The 15,523-nt window shown below is 38.3% G+C and overlaps 1 protein-coding gene across 45 annotated transcripts in view; it reads left to right on the top strand.

Annotated features, from left to right (window-relative positions):
- The window catches only part of Rims1 (regulating synaptic membrane exocytosis 1), a 499,647-nt gene that overhangs the window by 209,537 nt on the left and 274,587 nt on the right, over positions 1-15,523 (top strand). For 41 of the 45 annotated variants that reach the window (XR_010054639.1, XR_010054638.1, XR_010054637.1 and 38 more), the window contains 1 exon segment: positions 1,509-1,520. The exons of the other annotated variants lie outside the window; for them this stretch is intronic. Coding sequence is in view for 35 of the 41 variants with exons in the window: in NM_052829.3 (NP_439894.2) it covers positions 1,509-1,520 (12 nt within the window). In the remaining 6 variants the exon portion in view is untranslated. 45 annotated transcript variants of the gene reach the window in all.

Genomic DNA, 15,523 nt, shown 5'->3' with positions numbered 1-15,523 from the left:
TAGCCCAAGACCTTATGTTATCTACCCACATGCGGAGTATGATATAAACTTACTTTAAACCATTAACACTTTACCCACTCTTGACATTCTTCTAATTTGGGAAAGATCAATTAAAATTGAGAACAAGCTTCCCAGTTGACAATGTATTAGTTGGTCGTCTGAATTGTGGTAGGATATTCTAGATTCTCTTCAGGAGGAGTTAAGACACGGAGTATCCAAAGCACTTGTACACTTCAATATAAGACTAGTGTTGTCTCTGAACAGGAGTTTCCTTACCTATAAGACAAAGAGTAGTGCTTATCCTTCTGTACTTGTCCTGAGAGTTGGGTAAAAATAACTTAAGCCAACATCACTTGTAGGGACCACAAAATGTATTCAGCAATCCCTCATCCCGTTTTCAATGTCCGCAAGCACGTCCCTTGGAGTGAGCATTCCCAGGTGAGGCCAGGAGACATTATAACACTCACAGTCTGAACGGCGCTGGCAGGGACAGTCTACACCAGCCGAGGGCTGTTGCTGCCTGAGGATCTGCAGCTGTTGAAGCTCTTAACTTCCCATTACAGGACTGAGGAGGGCCAACTGTCACACAGTTGTGTGCCGGTATCTTGAAGTTGTTAGGGTCAAATTCAGGTTGTTTAAAGAAAATTGACCTGGGAAATATCTTTTTCTTTCTTTGAGGCGGATACTAGAACCCCTTTCCGTTCATCCCTCTTATACTAAAATCACCCCAACTTGGAAAGAAATTTAAAGAAATAAAATGACAGTCCAGCCTAAAATGTTGTCTATGCACAAAAGCACAATATTGTGTAAACCTGTTTTCTTCTATGATAAAATATTGAAACACATATAAATAAATACTATTTTAATTGTTATGGAATAAGTCATGCCTAAAGTACTTACAGTTATCTGTCTATTTGTGACACTTCTGATTAATATATTTTTCTAAGATTTGTCTCTAACAATTTTCACTGGAATTTAATAAAATTTTAGCGTCACTTTATGTATTTATAAATAAAGTGTTTTCAATAATAAGAGGCAACATGTGGCGAATTGACATTTTTTTCTGAAGATTTCCTTAGTTTTTGGTTCTGAAATATCGCTTGCTGTTTCTAGCATCCCGCTATCGATTGATGCCGACGTTTAGATATTTCTGCCTCAGCTTCCCTAGTGCTAGGATTACAGATGTGTGTCAGGACACCCAGTACCAAAGTGCTTTAAATGTAGACCTACTAATCTAAATTCTAAAGCTCAGGAACCTGGCCCAGTTCTTCTATCCAGTACCCGGTAGCACATGGTAAGACCTGTGTGTGAGCTTTCAGTATAGGGTTTGTTGTTTCTGAACAAGTGTTTGAACTCTGTGAAGAAATGTATTTGCTGTGCTGGTATCACTTTGTTAATGTATGGCTCAACCTTGTTTCTCTTCTCTCTCTCTCTCTCTCTCTCTCTCTCTCTCTCTCTCTCTCTCTCTCTTCTCTCCCTGCTCTGCTTCCTTGGATGTTTTCCCAAAGGAGGACAAAGTGGTTAGAATCCGTGCTTTCTTTACTATGACTTGCTATACTGTATTTGTGCGAACTCTTGTTAAGTGACGGTTGCCTGTAGATCTGTTAATCTCGCATTTCACGGTGCAGTTTTATGTCGGGAAGAGCTAGCTCATCTCTAAGCTGCCGTGAGAATGGAACCAAGACAAACATCTAAGAGTCAGGCAGAATGTTAACCTTTGTTTACAAAGTTTGGACAGATTGAACTCCTGGAAACAGTGAGATTTTGGTATATTTTCCAGCCCGTTTCCCCTTAGCTTTGGGATCTGGGTGACGATCTCATCTGTTTTAAGAACTGTAAACTCTAATGGACTTCCGAGAGCCTCTTAGGTATAAAAGCTGGCGACCTAAAATCTCCACCGCAGGAGGAGACAAGGTATGCAGACTTGGTGCAGACGAGATCAAGTTCAAATCAGATATAAGACAAGTCAAAAGGAAGTTTCCGTGGGACACATGGCATAATTGGGAGCCACATTTTTGCCCTTTTCTTCACTCTTGTCTATAACAATTGCTCCCTGGGTAGGGGGGGGTGAGAGATTAAGTTTAACCCTTACCAACTGCAGACTCCACAAAGGCTGCTTGCATTTGGGAAGATGGGATACAAGTGGCCTCCACCTTCAACATCTCGGCTGCATACTCTGTATACCTTCCTCCGGCATCAATGATAACATCCTCAAGGGATCATCCATTTCCCCCAAGTGGCAAGGAGGCAATGAATGTTTTGGTCATCCTAGCTGCCTTTGTGAATATATTTCAGCCTCAAATGATATACAACAGTGCAAGATGAGCAAGCCCGACATTAAACTGAATTTTGATCCATGTTTTCAAGTATCATGATCATTTCTGGCCATCAGATTTTCTGTTCAAACGTTTAGAGTGGACCGTTTATCCAGTACCGTAGTCTTCAAATGTTACCGGTGCGTGGGAATCATTGGTTTCATGCCACAATTCCTCTCATTAAACACACTAAGTGGGTAATGTTACACATACAGTTTAATAAATAGTATCACTTAGGACAAACCTGTATTGGAAAGTTAACTTGAGTTGCTTCAGAGAACAAAAGGGTAAGTTATGTAATAATAATAATGTTGTTCAGATCGGCTACTCCCGAAGGACGGGCTAGCCAGCCCATTGTGCCTTGGACGACCTTCCTATGCTGAACAGTAGGTTGGCTTAGACTGACAGGGCTTCTTATGGCTGTTGCCTGCACAGTGAGGATCCAGGAAGACTGCGGTTGCAACAGGAATGACGTAAAATACAATCGCATTCAGTTATTTCATTCACTTCGAGTTGAAAGCACGCACAATTTGTCTTATGTATAAACTACTCAGTCAAAATTTCTCTGAGCACTTTTTAACCTAAGAAGCACTTCAGCGAGTTAATGTTCCAGCCTGAGGGAAGCAATACTAGATTTCGTCCTCGGGTATGTTAAAGAGAATAACAGTATTTAGAAAATATATATATGTGTTTAATTTTGTGACGGGATGCGTGTGTCTGTCTGTATGCATGCATGCATGCACACACATGCAAGGGGGACAGAGGAAGCCAGAAGGAAATATCAGATTCCCCCTGGAGCTAGAGTTCCAGGCAGTTGTGAGCTGCTTGAGGTGCACACTGGGAACCGAGCTCTAGTCTGTGTAAGAGCAGAAGGCACTTATAGCTACTGGACTATCTCTTCAGTCTCAGAATAATCGAGTGTGGAACCTAGTGTTTGAGTTCCAGTCCTCTCTTTATTGTCCAGAGCTTGCTTATTTTGCCAGTGGCAGAAAGAGAGAGGTGGATGGGGGAGAGAGGAAGAGGGAGGGAAAGAGAAAGGAGCAAGGGGGAGAGAATAGGAAGATAATAACTGAAACTTACCTTAAACCACACTTCATCGATATGATAATAATGAATTTGATGTGGTCTAATGAATTGATTTAAATGCGATTAAATGATTAAAGAAGTCCCAAGGCTGTTTAATATGTATATATCTATATTTTCTTAATTAAGTCCAGCTAAATGATAATTATCATAGTTTTCATTCCAGAAACTATTTGAACTACTTTGTTTTGAGACATTATCCTTACCCTACGTCTTACCTAATAGTAACTTGGAAGACTGTGAATTGCTCATAAGAAAGAACTGTCGTACAGGAGGACATTGGTGTGGGTGTGAGTAGTAGCTTATAACAGAAAGTGCTTTTGCACGCAGCCATACTTTCATTATCAAAACTAAGATCATGTGTTTTATCTTGTGGAAAACCGTCTTCCACACATAAAATACAGGGATGCTGTGAAATTTCCTATAGCGTGTTTAAGTTAACTTTACCTCTGTTTGACTCCGTTTGGTGGTAGATGGTGGAATTTAGATCGATCCCTTGATAACACATATTCTGCTGCAGAAGTAGGGAACGAAGCCTCTACATTCAGTTCCCCGATTCTCTATAAATTTCCGTAAAGCCTTCTAGTGAGAAAACTTGGATTATGAAAACAGCAAACACGATGAACTTGTTACATTTTTAGTTTATTTGATTTTCAAATAGATGTATCGGGCTTTATGTTAAGAATATTTATTAAAGAAAGCATTTTCATTACTCTGCAAACAGAACCCTATCCTTTTTGGTATTGTCTCAAAATGTGAAATCAGTAGAGGAATGTCTTCTAGAATTTATATGTAAAGAGAGTTTTATATATCCATGAAAATTCATTCTATATAACACACATAATTACACATATTATTAACTATAATAAATAATGAGACGCTATACTTAGTAGTCACTATTTTTAAGTACTCCTTCCTATTAAATTTTCATTGGCATTTATAAGAATTATATTAAAGTTAATATTGATAAAACAGGTGTGTTTTGCTTTTTGAAAACCTTCTAAGGTTGACCTTGAAATGGGACAGTAAAATTCCATGTTAAGTTAGTCTTCATGTGGATGGCTCATTCTTAAGAGCATAGAAAATACCCTTTTGCACACAAGCACACAAGTACTTTATTCTTTAATTACAAAATAAGCAACTTTGAAGTTTTTCCCTTGCTAGAATTAAAAGCAACCAAGTCAGAAAATTATAGCTATTTTAAACAAGTGATTTGCATGATTACATTAAATATGTATTGTTATTGTGAAAAATATTCTCAGAGTTGTCTGTATTTAGTCAGGCAGAGGCTTCTAGTACACGGCCTTAACTCAGTTGAAGAATATGACATTTAAGAATTTTCTTGGGGCTGGGGACTTAGCTCAGTGGTAGAGCGCTTACCTAGGAAGCGCAAGGCTCTGGGTTCGGTCCCCAGCTCCGAAAAAAAAGAACCAAAAAAAAAAAGAAGAATTTTCTTGAGATCCATTTTTTCTAGAAATTTTGAATTTTCTAACATTTCTCTTAGAAGTTCATCCCACAAAGATGTTCTTTATTTAGCTATATTTACAGTGATGTAGAAAAGTATATATGTACAGAGGTATAGAAGTAAAAATCTCAGCTTATATCAAAAGAGAACTGAGATTATACAAGTTGGTTGATTAGATTTCTCAAGTGTTTTTCTGGTTTTATTGAACATATCTTAAAGGGAAAACAGCATGTAAGTTGCAAATAGGACAGCTATGAATTCATGTGTGTTTGTGCTTGCTTATGGGCACGCGTGTGTGTGTGTGTGTGTGTGTGTGTGTGTGTGTGTGTGCACCCATGTGGAGGCCAGAGGTATCTTTCTCAATTGTCCCTTTATTTTACTTCATTTTGAGACAGGGTCTCAATGTGTAGTCCTGGTTGCCTGAAACTGTAGACCAGGTGGGCTTGGAACTCACAGACACCTACCTGCCTCTCACTCCCAAATGCTAATGCCAAGGTTAAAGGCCTGTGCCACAACACCTGGTTCTGATTTACTTCTTGAGACAGGGTCTCTCACTCAACCTAATTGTGTTAGACTTGCTACCCACCAAGCCCAAAGGATCCACCTCTGTATCAGAAAAAGGAGTCTACAAGCCACCACATCTGACTGTTTAGTTCCCCCACGTTTATGTGGTAAGCATTTTACTGAATGAACCATCCCTCAGCCTCCTTATGTCTAGTTTTCATACAAACGTGTTTTAAGACTTTGATTCACTAGGGACTGCAGACATGACTCAGCAGTTAAGATGGTGGCTTTTCCAGAGGACCTGGATCCAATTCCACCCACCCAGTGGCTCACACTGTCTGCAACTACAGTTCCAAGGGATCTGTCACCCTCTTTTGGTCTCTACAGGCACCAGGCATATTCACACGAGCAGAACACCCATACACATACAATAAAACTTCAAAGTTCGTGAGTTTGGTTTACTGTTCTTTCAGGAGTTTTTAGTAGTTAATACTAACACTGCTGTTCTGGAAATGTTTGATGATATTCAGATTCATTAGAACACGTATAGGCTTGGTTAGTCTTGACCTCGTTCACTTCCTCAGTGTATCTTTTAATACACTGTGTCTTAGAAAATTATAAAGCTTCCTATTAAGGCGAACAGAGCTACACTAGGTTTGCAGAGAGGGAGAATTTTCTATTATGAAGAAAGAAATGTGTTAACGCTTTCCATGGAGCATATGCTGAAATGATGTTCTGAATTTTGTCTTAAGACATTGTAAAATCTGTGTTTACATACCTAGTTGTAGAATTTCTGGGTCTGACGATAACTCCAGATTTAACTTTTTGAGAAAGTCCTAGACTGTCTCCCAGTGAAGGAGATTGTCTATTCCTCCATCTATGGTCAATATTTGTCACTATGTCACTCTTACTCTCTCTCTTGCTCTTCCTCCACCTCCCTCCACCCCACTCTTCCCTCCGTCTCTCTCTGCCACCCCCCGAGTGTGTGTGTGTGTGTGTGTGTGTGTGTGTGTGTGTGTTTACTCATGTAAACATGGAATCCTGGGTGGGTGGCAATAGTTAGAGAAGGAAGACAAAGGTCAGCCTCAGGGATATTGTATGAGACAACCACCTCTATTTCATAGTCTCTCATTGGGTCGTGGACCTTGCCCATTATTCTAGGTTGGCTGGCCAATAACCCTAGGGATCAGCTCAGTTCAGCCCCCACAGGATATTTTTATGAGAATTTTGGGTTCAAGTGTATGCCTTTATGCTGTGTGAAAGGCACTACAGAGAGTGAGCCATTTATCAGACCCATGGCTTACTTTTCTATCATTTTCTTTAAATAAATAATATTCAGTATGAAGTGAAATCATATCTCCTTCATGGTTCTATAAAACCATTTTACCACAGTTAAATTAGTTTGATACCTTCAGTAGTGCACTTTGATAGAGAGTTATTGTATTCTGGTAATAGGCTTCAAAGATAAAAATTCTTAGGTTACAAGCTTTTCAAAAAGCTGACATACTTACTGTGTTGGAAATAGGTTCATTAGTTAGTGGTGTTACACACCCGTCATCCTGGGACTTAGGGAATGGAGCAGGAGGACTGTGAGTTAAACTGATCTCTGATTCTTTACTTAGCTTGATGCTGTCCTGAGCTTCAAGCGAGAATCCATCTTCATGCTCCCCAAAATCACTTTGTTCAGAAACATTTATGTTGAGTTATTACATCACCATTCTATAAAAGCTATTCAAACAGATTTTCATAGCTCAGTACTAATTCATCCATCCTTGTATTCATTTTTATTGATTTATTTCTTATAACGAGAGTCATATACATAATTACTTTTCTTTTAAAATTGTCTCTTTTCAGTAAACATAATTTTGTTGTTTATGCATACCAATGTGCCTTCTGATCAGTGTAGTATAAAAGTATTCATTATTAAAAAGACTCAACTGCATTCCATCACTAAGCTTAACCAAGCAGCCCAGAAATTAATTATGATAATTATGAGTAAAGCCTTTTTCCTGGACTCGTTCACTCTGTCGCTAATTCATTTATTCCAAGACTTTCTTTTTTTTTTCTAATTGGGTATTTCTTATTTACATTTCTTATTCCCTTCCCCAGTTTCCTGTCCATAACCCCCCTAACCCCTCCCCTCACTTTGTATAAAGGTGCTCCCCTCCCCTTACCACATCTCCCTCCCCAACAATCCCCTACACTGGGGGTCCAACCATGACAGGACCAAGGGCTTCTCTTTCCATTGGTGCCCAACAAGGCCATCCTCTGCTACATATGCAGCTGGAGCCCAGGATCAGTCCATGTTTAGTCTTTGGGTAGTGGTTTAGTCCCTGGAAGCTCTGGTTGGTTGGCATTGTTGTTCTTATGGGGTTGCAAGCCCCTTCAGGTCTTTCAATCCTTTCTCTAATTCCTCCAACGTGGATCTGGTTCTCAGTTCAATGGTTTGCTGCTAGCATTGACCTCTATATTTGAACTGTTCTGGCTGTGTCTCTCAGGAGACATCTATATCTGATTCCTGTCAGCATGCACTTCTTAGCTTAATCCATCTTATGTAGTTTTGGTGGCTATATATATCTGGGCCACATGTGAGGCAGGCACTGAATGGCCGTTCCTTCAGTCTCTGCTCTATGGATATTTTTGTTCCCCTTTTTAAGGAGTGAAGCATCCACATTTTGGTCATCCTTCGTGAGTTTCATGTGGTCTGTGTATTGCATCTTGGGTAATTTGAGCTTTTGGGCTAATATATGCTTATCAGTGAGAGCATACCACGTGTGTTTTTCTGTGATTGGGTTACCTCACTCAGGATGATGTTTTCCAGTCCATTTGCTTATGAATTTCAGGAAGTCATTGTTTTTGATAGCTGAGTAGTATTCCATTGTGTAGATGTACCATATTTTCTGTATCCATTCTTCGGTTGAAGGGCATCTGGGTTCTTTCCAGCTTCTAGCTATTATAAATAAGGCTGCTATGAACATAGTGGAGCATGTGTCTTTGTTTTATGTTGGAGTATCATTTGGGTATATGCACAAGAGAGGTATAGCTGGGTCCTCACGTAGTGCAATGTCCAATTTTCTGAGGAACCTCCAGACTGATTTATGGAGAGGTTGTACCAGTTTGAATCCCACCAATAATGGAGGAGTGTTCCTCTTTCTCCACATCCTTGCCAACATCTGTTGTCATCTGAATTTTTTATCTTAGCCATTCTGACTGGTGTGAGGCGGAATCTCAGGGTTGTTTTGATTTGAATTTCCCTGACGACTAAGGATGTTGAACATTTCTTTAGGTGCTTCTCTGACACTCAATATTCCTCAGCTGTGAATTCTTTGTTTAGCTTTGTACCCCATTTTTAATAGGGTTATTTGGCTCTCTGGAGTCTAACTTCTTGAGTTCTTTGTATATTTTGGATATTAGCCCTCTATCAGATGTAGGATTGGTAAAGATCTTTTCCCAATCTGTTGGTTGCTGTTTTGTCCTAATGAGAGTGTCCTTTGCCTTACAGAAGCTTTGCAGTTTTATGAGGTCCCATTTGTTGATTCTTGATCTTAGAGCATGAAGAATTGGTGTTCTGTTCAGGAAAGTTTTCCTAGTGCCCATGTGTTCAAGACTCTTCCCCACTTTTTCTTCTATTAGTTTGAATATATCTGGTTTGATGTGGAGGTCCTTGATCCATTTGCACTTAAGCTTTGTACAGGGCAATAAGAATGGATAAATTTGCATTCTTCTATATACTGATCTCCAGTTGAGCCAGCACCATTTTTTGAAAATGCTATCTTTTTTCTATTGAATGGTTTTAGCTCCTTTGTAAAAGATCAAGTGACCATAGGTGTGTGGGTTCATTTCTGGGTGTTCAATTCTATTCCAATGATCCATCTGCCTGTCTCTGTACCAATACCAGACAGTTTTATCACTATTGCTCTGTAATATGGCTTGAGGTCAGGGATGTTGATTCCCACAGAAGTCCTTTATTGTTGAGAATAGTTTTAGCCATCCTGGGTGTTTTTTTATTCCAAATGAATTTTCAAATTGCTCTTTCTATCTCTATGAAGAATTGACTTGGAATTTTGATGGAGATTGCATTGAATCTGTAGATTGCTTTTGGCAAAATGGCCATTTTTACTATATTAATCCTGCCAATCCATGAGCGTGGGAGATCTTTCTATTTTCTGAGACCTTCTTCAATTTCTTTCTTCAGAGACTTGAAGTTCTTATCTTACAGATCTTTCACTTGCTTGGTTAAAGTCACACCAAGGTATTTTATACTATTCGTGACTATTATGAAGGATGTCATTTCCCTAATTTCTTTCTCAGCCTGTTTATCCTTTGAGTAGAGGAAGGCTACTGATTTGTTTGAGTTAATTTTATACCCAGTCACTTTGCTGAACTTGTTTATCAGGCTTAGTAGTTCTTTGGTGGAACTTTTGGGGCCACTTAATTATACTATCATATCATCTGCAAATAGTCATATTTGACTTCTTCCATTCCAATTTGTATCCCTTTAACCTCCTTTTGTTGACTGATTGCTCTTGCTAGGATTTTGAGAACTATATTGAATTAGTAGGGAGAGAGTGGGCAGCCTTTTCTAGTCCCTGATTTTAGTGAGATTGCTTCAAGTTTCTCTCTATTTAGTTTAATGTTAGGTACTGGTTTGCTGTATATGACTTTTACTAGGTTTAGGTATGGACCTTGAATTCCTATTCTTTCTAGAACTTTTATCATGAAGCGGTGTTGAATTTTGTCAAATGCTTACTCAGCATCTAATGAAATGATCATGTGGTTTTTATCTTTGAGTTTGTTTATATAGTGTATTACGTTGATGATTTTCCATGTATTAAACCATCCCTGCATACTTGGGATGAAGCCTACTTGATCATGATGGATGATCGTTTTGATGTCTTCTTGGATTCTAAAATTCTAAATTCTTGCAAGAATTTTATTGAGTATTTTTATGTCGATATTTATAAGGGAAATTGGTCTGAAGTTCTCTTTCTTTATTGGGTCTTTGTGTGGTTTAGGTATAAGAGTAATTGTAGCTTCATAGAAGTAATTCGTTAGCACTCTGTCTCTTTCAATTTTGTGGAATAGTTTGGACAGTGTTGGTATGAATTCTATGAAGGTCTGGTAGAATTCTGTACTAAACCCATCTGGTCCTGGGCTCATTTTGGTTGCGAGACTTTTAATGACTGCTTCTATTTCTTTAGGAGTTATGGGGTTGTTTAGATGGTTTATCTGGTCCTGATTTAACTTTGGTACCTGGTATTTGTCTAGAAAATTGTCCATTTCCTCTAGATTTTCCAGTTTTGTTGAATATAAGCTTTTGTTGTAGGATCTGGTGATTTTTTGAATTTCTTCAGATTCTGTTGTTATGTCTTCCTTTTCATTTCTAATTTTGTTAATTTGGATACTCTCTGTGCCCTCTGGTTAGTCTGGCTAAGGGTTTATCTATCTTGTTGATTTTCTCAGAGAACCAGCTCTTGGTTTTGTTGATTCTTTGTATAGTCCTTTTGTTTCTACTTTGTTGATTTCAGCCCTGCATTTGATTATTTCCTGACTTCTACTCCTCTTGGGTGTATTTGCTTCTTTTTGTTCTAGAGTTTTTAGGTGTGCTGTCAAGCTGGTGACATGTGCTCTCTCCTGTTTTTATTTTTTTGTAAGCATTCAGAACTATGAGTTTTCATCTTAGCACAGCTTTCCTTGTGTCCTGTAAGTTTGGATATGTTGTACCTTCATTTTCATTCAATTTTAATAAGTCTTTAATTTCTTTCTTTACTTCTTCCTTAACCAAGTTGTAATTGAGTAGAGCGTTGTTCAACTTCCATGTATGTGGGTGTCCTTCCCTTATTGTTTTTCTTGAAGACCAGCCTTGGTCCGTGGTGAACTGATAAGATACATTGGATTATTTCTATCTTCCTGTGTCTGTTGAGGTCTGTTTTGTGACAGATTATGTGGTCAATTTTGGAGAAAGTACCATGAGGAGCTGAGAAGAAGGTATATCCTTTTGTTTTAGGATGGAAATGTTCTATAAATATCTGTTAAGTCCATTTGGTTCATAACTAATGTTAGTTTCTCTATGTCTCTGTTTAATTTCTGTTACCAGTATCTACCCATTGATGAGAGTGGGGTGTTGAAATCTCCTACTATTACTGTGTGAGGCACAATGTGTCCTTTGAGATTTAGTAAGGTTTCTTTTATGTATGTAGGTGCCCTTGTATTTGGAGAATAGATATTTAGGATTGAGAGTTCATCTTTATGGATTTTTACCTTTGATGAATATGAAGTGTCCTTCCTTATCTTTTTTTGGTGACTTTTGGTTGAAAATCAATTTTACTCGATATTAGAATGGCTACTCCAGCTTGCTTCTTCAGGCCATTTGCTTGGAAAGTTGTTTTCCAGCCTTTCACTCTGAGGTAGTGTCTGTCTTAGACTCTGAGGTGTGTTTCCTGTAGGCAGTGAAATACTGGGTCCATTTAGGTATCCAGTCTGTTAGTCTATGTCTTTTTATTGGGGCATTGAGTCCATTGATGTTGAGAGATATTAAGGAATAGTGATTGTGGCTTCCTGTTATTTTCATATTTAGAGGTGTGATTATGTTTGTGTCTCTCTCTTCTTTTGATTTTGTTAAAGGGGGATTGCTTTCTTGCTTTTTCTAGGGTGTAGTTTCCCTCCTTGTGTTGGACTTTTCCATCTATGTTCCTTTGTAGATCTGGATTTGTAGAAAGATATTGTGTAAATTTGGTTTTGTCATGGAATATCTTGGTCTCTCCCTCTATGTTAACTGAGAGTTTTGCTGGATATTGTAACAAGGGCTGGCATTTGTATTCTCTTAGGGTCTGTATGACATCTGTCCAGAATCTTTTGGCTTTCATAGTCTCTGGTGAGAAGTCTGGTCTAATTCTTATAGGTCTGCTTTTATATGTTACTTGACATTTTCCCTTACTGCTTTAAATATTCTTTCTTTGTTTTGTGCATTTGGTGTTTGGACCATTATGTGACAGGAGGAGTTTCTTTTCTGGTCCAATCTATTTGGAGTCTGTAGGCTTCTTGTGTTATCAATCTCATTACTATTAACTTGAAGCTAGGCATCTGGAAGTTAATAAATTTTTGCTTTCATATATCCTATTACTATAGAATTTGCTAAACAAAAGTATAAGTTGACAATTTATTTAGTTGTTGTGCAATATGTATATACTTTCTGTGTATAGACATCCTTCAGTAGTCAATAGTATTGTAAATCTTTCATTTGTGTTGATTTATAATGGCAGAGAAATAATTTTGTGTGTTTCATTAAGAGCATCTGGGTTGTAAAATAATTTGTCTCAATAAAAATCAGTCAAATGCTGTCTAGTGACAATAAAGTGTCATAGCAGCAGATTACATGGGTAAAGACATTATGCTTTGTGAGTGTTCAGTTAATTCCAGGGAATTGAACACGTATGTATCTGTTAAACTGCATAAAAACTGACCAGCCATGCTAATCATTGAGCATAATTCAGACCATCAATACGTGCAAAATCACATATAACAGTTATGAGGAAAAGGCCTACATCATATCTTTGAAAGAAAGTATAGGTATTTTCAAGAGAGTAAATAAAAGTGGTCAAGCCAGCCATCGCTGGGTCATGGGACCCCAAAGATATTTTAACTTAATATTTTAATTTAAAAGGTCTATCTAAGACCTATAAGACCTTTTCATTTTTAATCGTATTAAGTTTAATGACTGCCTTATTGTGTGTCAACTGGCAGTCTTCTTAAACCCATACATCTCATTTCTTCTTGATAGTTGCAGTTCCTATAGATGCTTAAATCATCATTGCTAGTTTTATTTAGCATTGAGATTCTTGCTAACTTTTCCAGCTGATGAAGGTCTTCCTGCAAGATAACCCCAAGGCTTTTCCCGTGTGAGAGTCTCCCGGGGTGTGTCACAGAGCTCTCCCTCTGCACCTTTTCCATTTATACGATTAAACACATTCTACTTCTGTTGTGAAACCTTCACAGGTTTGCACTCCATGATGAATACATCATTTGACACACTATATGTAGCCAAGTTTTATTTCAGAGGCAAAGGTATTAAATGGGATCAAAATGAGTTTTATATGTGATAAGTGTTAATATCACTAATAATGTGTTAGATTACTCTTCTTGACAGTACCTCAATAAACATATAAACACTGTCAGCTGAAGTGGCCCCAGTACTATGTCTCTGACTTTTCAGGAGCTCTGTCTGTCCACAAACACTGTGTACCATTCTTAGTGGTTAGCGAGTCTATATGTTTAATTTACCCCTATTCATTTCCAGCCATTTTTCTCTTTATTTCATTTTCCATCTTTTCATTTTCAATGTTTGATAGCACGGAAGTTGGAATATTATGAACATGGGTTATTAAATCTGATAAAGCAAAGGTACTAAGGTGCCTAAAATAAGTCAAGAAAATTTATAACAAATGCATGTGGATTTCTATGTTAAGTCTACCCTTTTTAAAAAAAGAAGACAAAACAAAAACAAAACATTTTGAGCCTTTTTAAAAATGTGTTCATCTTTGTGATTAAAGAGCTGAACAAAACGATAACTAATGTTTTCTCAATGCTGAATATTTTTGCATTTTGCCCTCAGCTGTGGTGATTACCTTGTTAGCAATTGCAGGTCTTCTAGGCTTCAGGGGCCCAGTGTAATGAGTTGCTCCTCAGTTGTTAGAGCCTTTCTACCCTGAGAATTCCAGCGGGCATGGCAGTGTTCTATTTTTTTTTAATTCTACATTAACTGGCAAAGTAATGGAATGTGTAGCATAGGGCAGTACGCAAAGGCATAGCTAGCCATTACAGACTTTTTGCCTGTTTTTGCCATTGTTCCACAGCATGACCTTACTCCAAGACTCTGTGTTCTTTACCTCAGAGCTTTCTTTTTTTTTTTTTTTTTTTGACATGGAAAAAGACTTTATTGTACCCCATCCTTCAACTCTATAGACAAGGCTATATGACATGATGTCAGTTATGTGTTATGGTTATGGTTAGGTGTTAGTGTTGGGATTAGATACTATGGTTAGGTGTTAGGGTTAGGGGTTATGATTAGGGTTATGGTTAGGTAGGATTATTTGTTATGCTTATGGTTAGGTGTTAGGGTTAGAGTTATGTGGTTAGGGTTATGGTTAGTTAGGGTTATATGTTATGGTTATGGTTAGGTGTTAGGATGGGGATTGGGTGTTATGTTTATGGTTAGGTGTTAGGGTTAGAGTTAGGTGGTTAGGGTTAGCTGTTAGTGTTAGGGTTAGGGTTAGCGTTATGGTTAGGGTTAGTACAGCTGAGTGTCCTTTGCCCATCTTTCCCATCTTTTCTTTTTCCTCATCTTCACTTTTTTTTTCTTCAAAAATTCAACATGGACCCTTGCACGGTTATCTTTCACAGTGAGTTTCATATCTTCTGAAAGAAATCTTGTCTGATATCCAATGAGTCTATGTTCATTAAAAATAAAACCCTTCCAAAATACAGACAGGTTTGTCCCCCCTGGAAGTTCATTCAAAATTCTTGTGATCCAGCATTTCTGTTTCTAGGGAAACCATTTGTTCCAATATCGGAAAAAAAAACAAAACTGGCTTTAAAAGATAAATCTTTTCATTGGTGTTTCACCCTTGAAATTTGAAACAGAACCCTTTTTCTAAATTCTGGTTTTAGACAAAGAGGGAAGCCATTGGCTGTTACTAGTTCAACTTGTCAACTTCCAGAAGACTGAGAAAATGGAACTGTAAGGGAGGAGCCACACAGCAGGGACTGGAGAGCAGGCCCAGGGTTCCTTCTCTTTCTCTTGAGCCAGTGCTTCTCTCACCTTCGTCTGACATCCTTGTAGGGCTGCATCTATTTCCCTCACCGCTACAGCAATGATGCTTACCTCCAGCCACCATGAGTGCATCTACCATCCCAATACCCGATAGCTCTATTGAGTTGTGAGAAGAGAACATCCGTTTGCCAGGCAGTCAAATGCAGCAGCAGGTATTAAACAAGCATCTGTGAAGACTCGGTTAGTAAAGTGCTCGCACAAGGATGTGGCTTTCTTCCTCAGCATTCTTGTTAAAATAGATATGAAGGAAGGAAGGAAGGAAGGAAGGAAGGGAGGGAGGGAGGGAGGGAGGGAGGGAGGGAGGAAGGAAAAAAGAAGAAAGGAAGG

Source organism: Rattus norvegicus, chromosome 9 (genome assembly GCF_036323735.1).
Source record: "Rattus norvegicus strain BN/NHsdMcwi chromosome 9, GRCr8, whole genome shotgun sequence".
Classification (NCBI taxonomy): Eukaryota; Metazoa; Chordata; class Mammalia; order Rodentia; family Muridae; genus Rattus; species Rattus norvegicus.
This window is presented reverse-complemented; position numbering and strand designations above follow the sequence as displayed.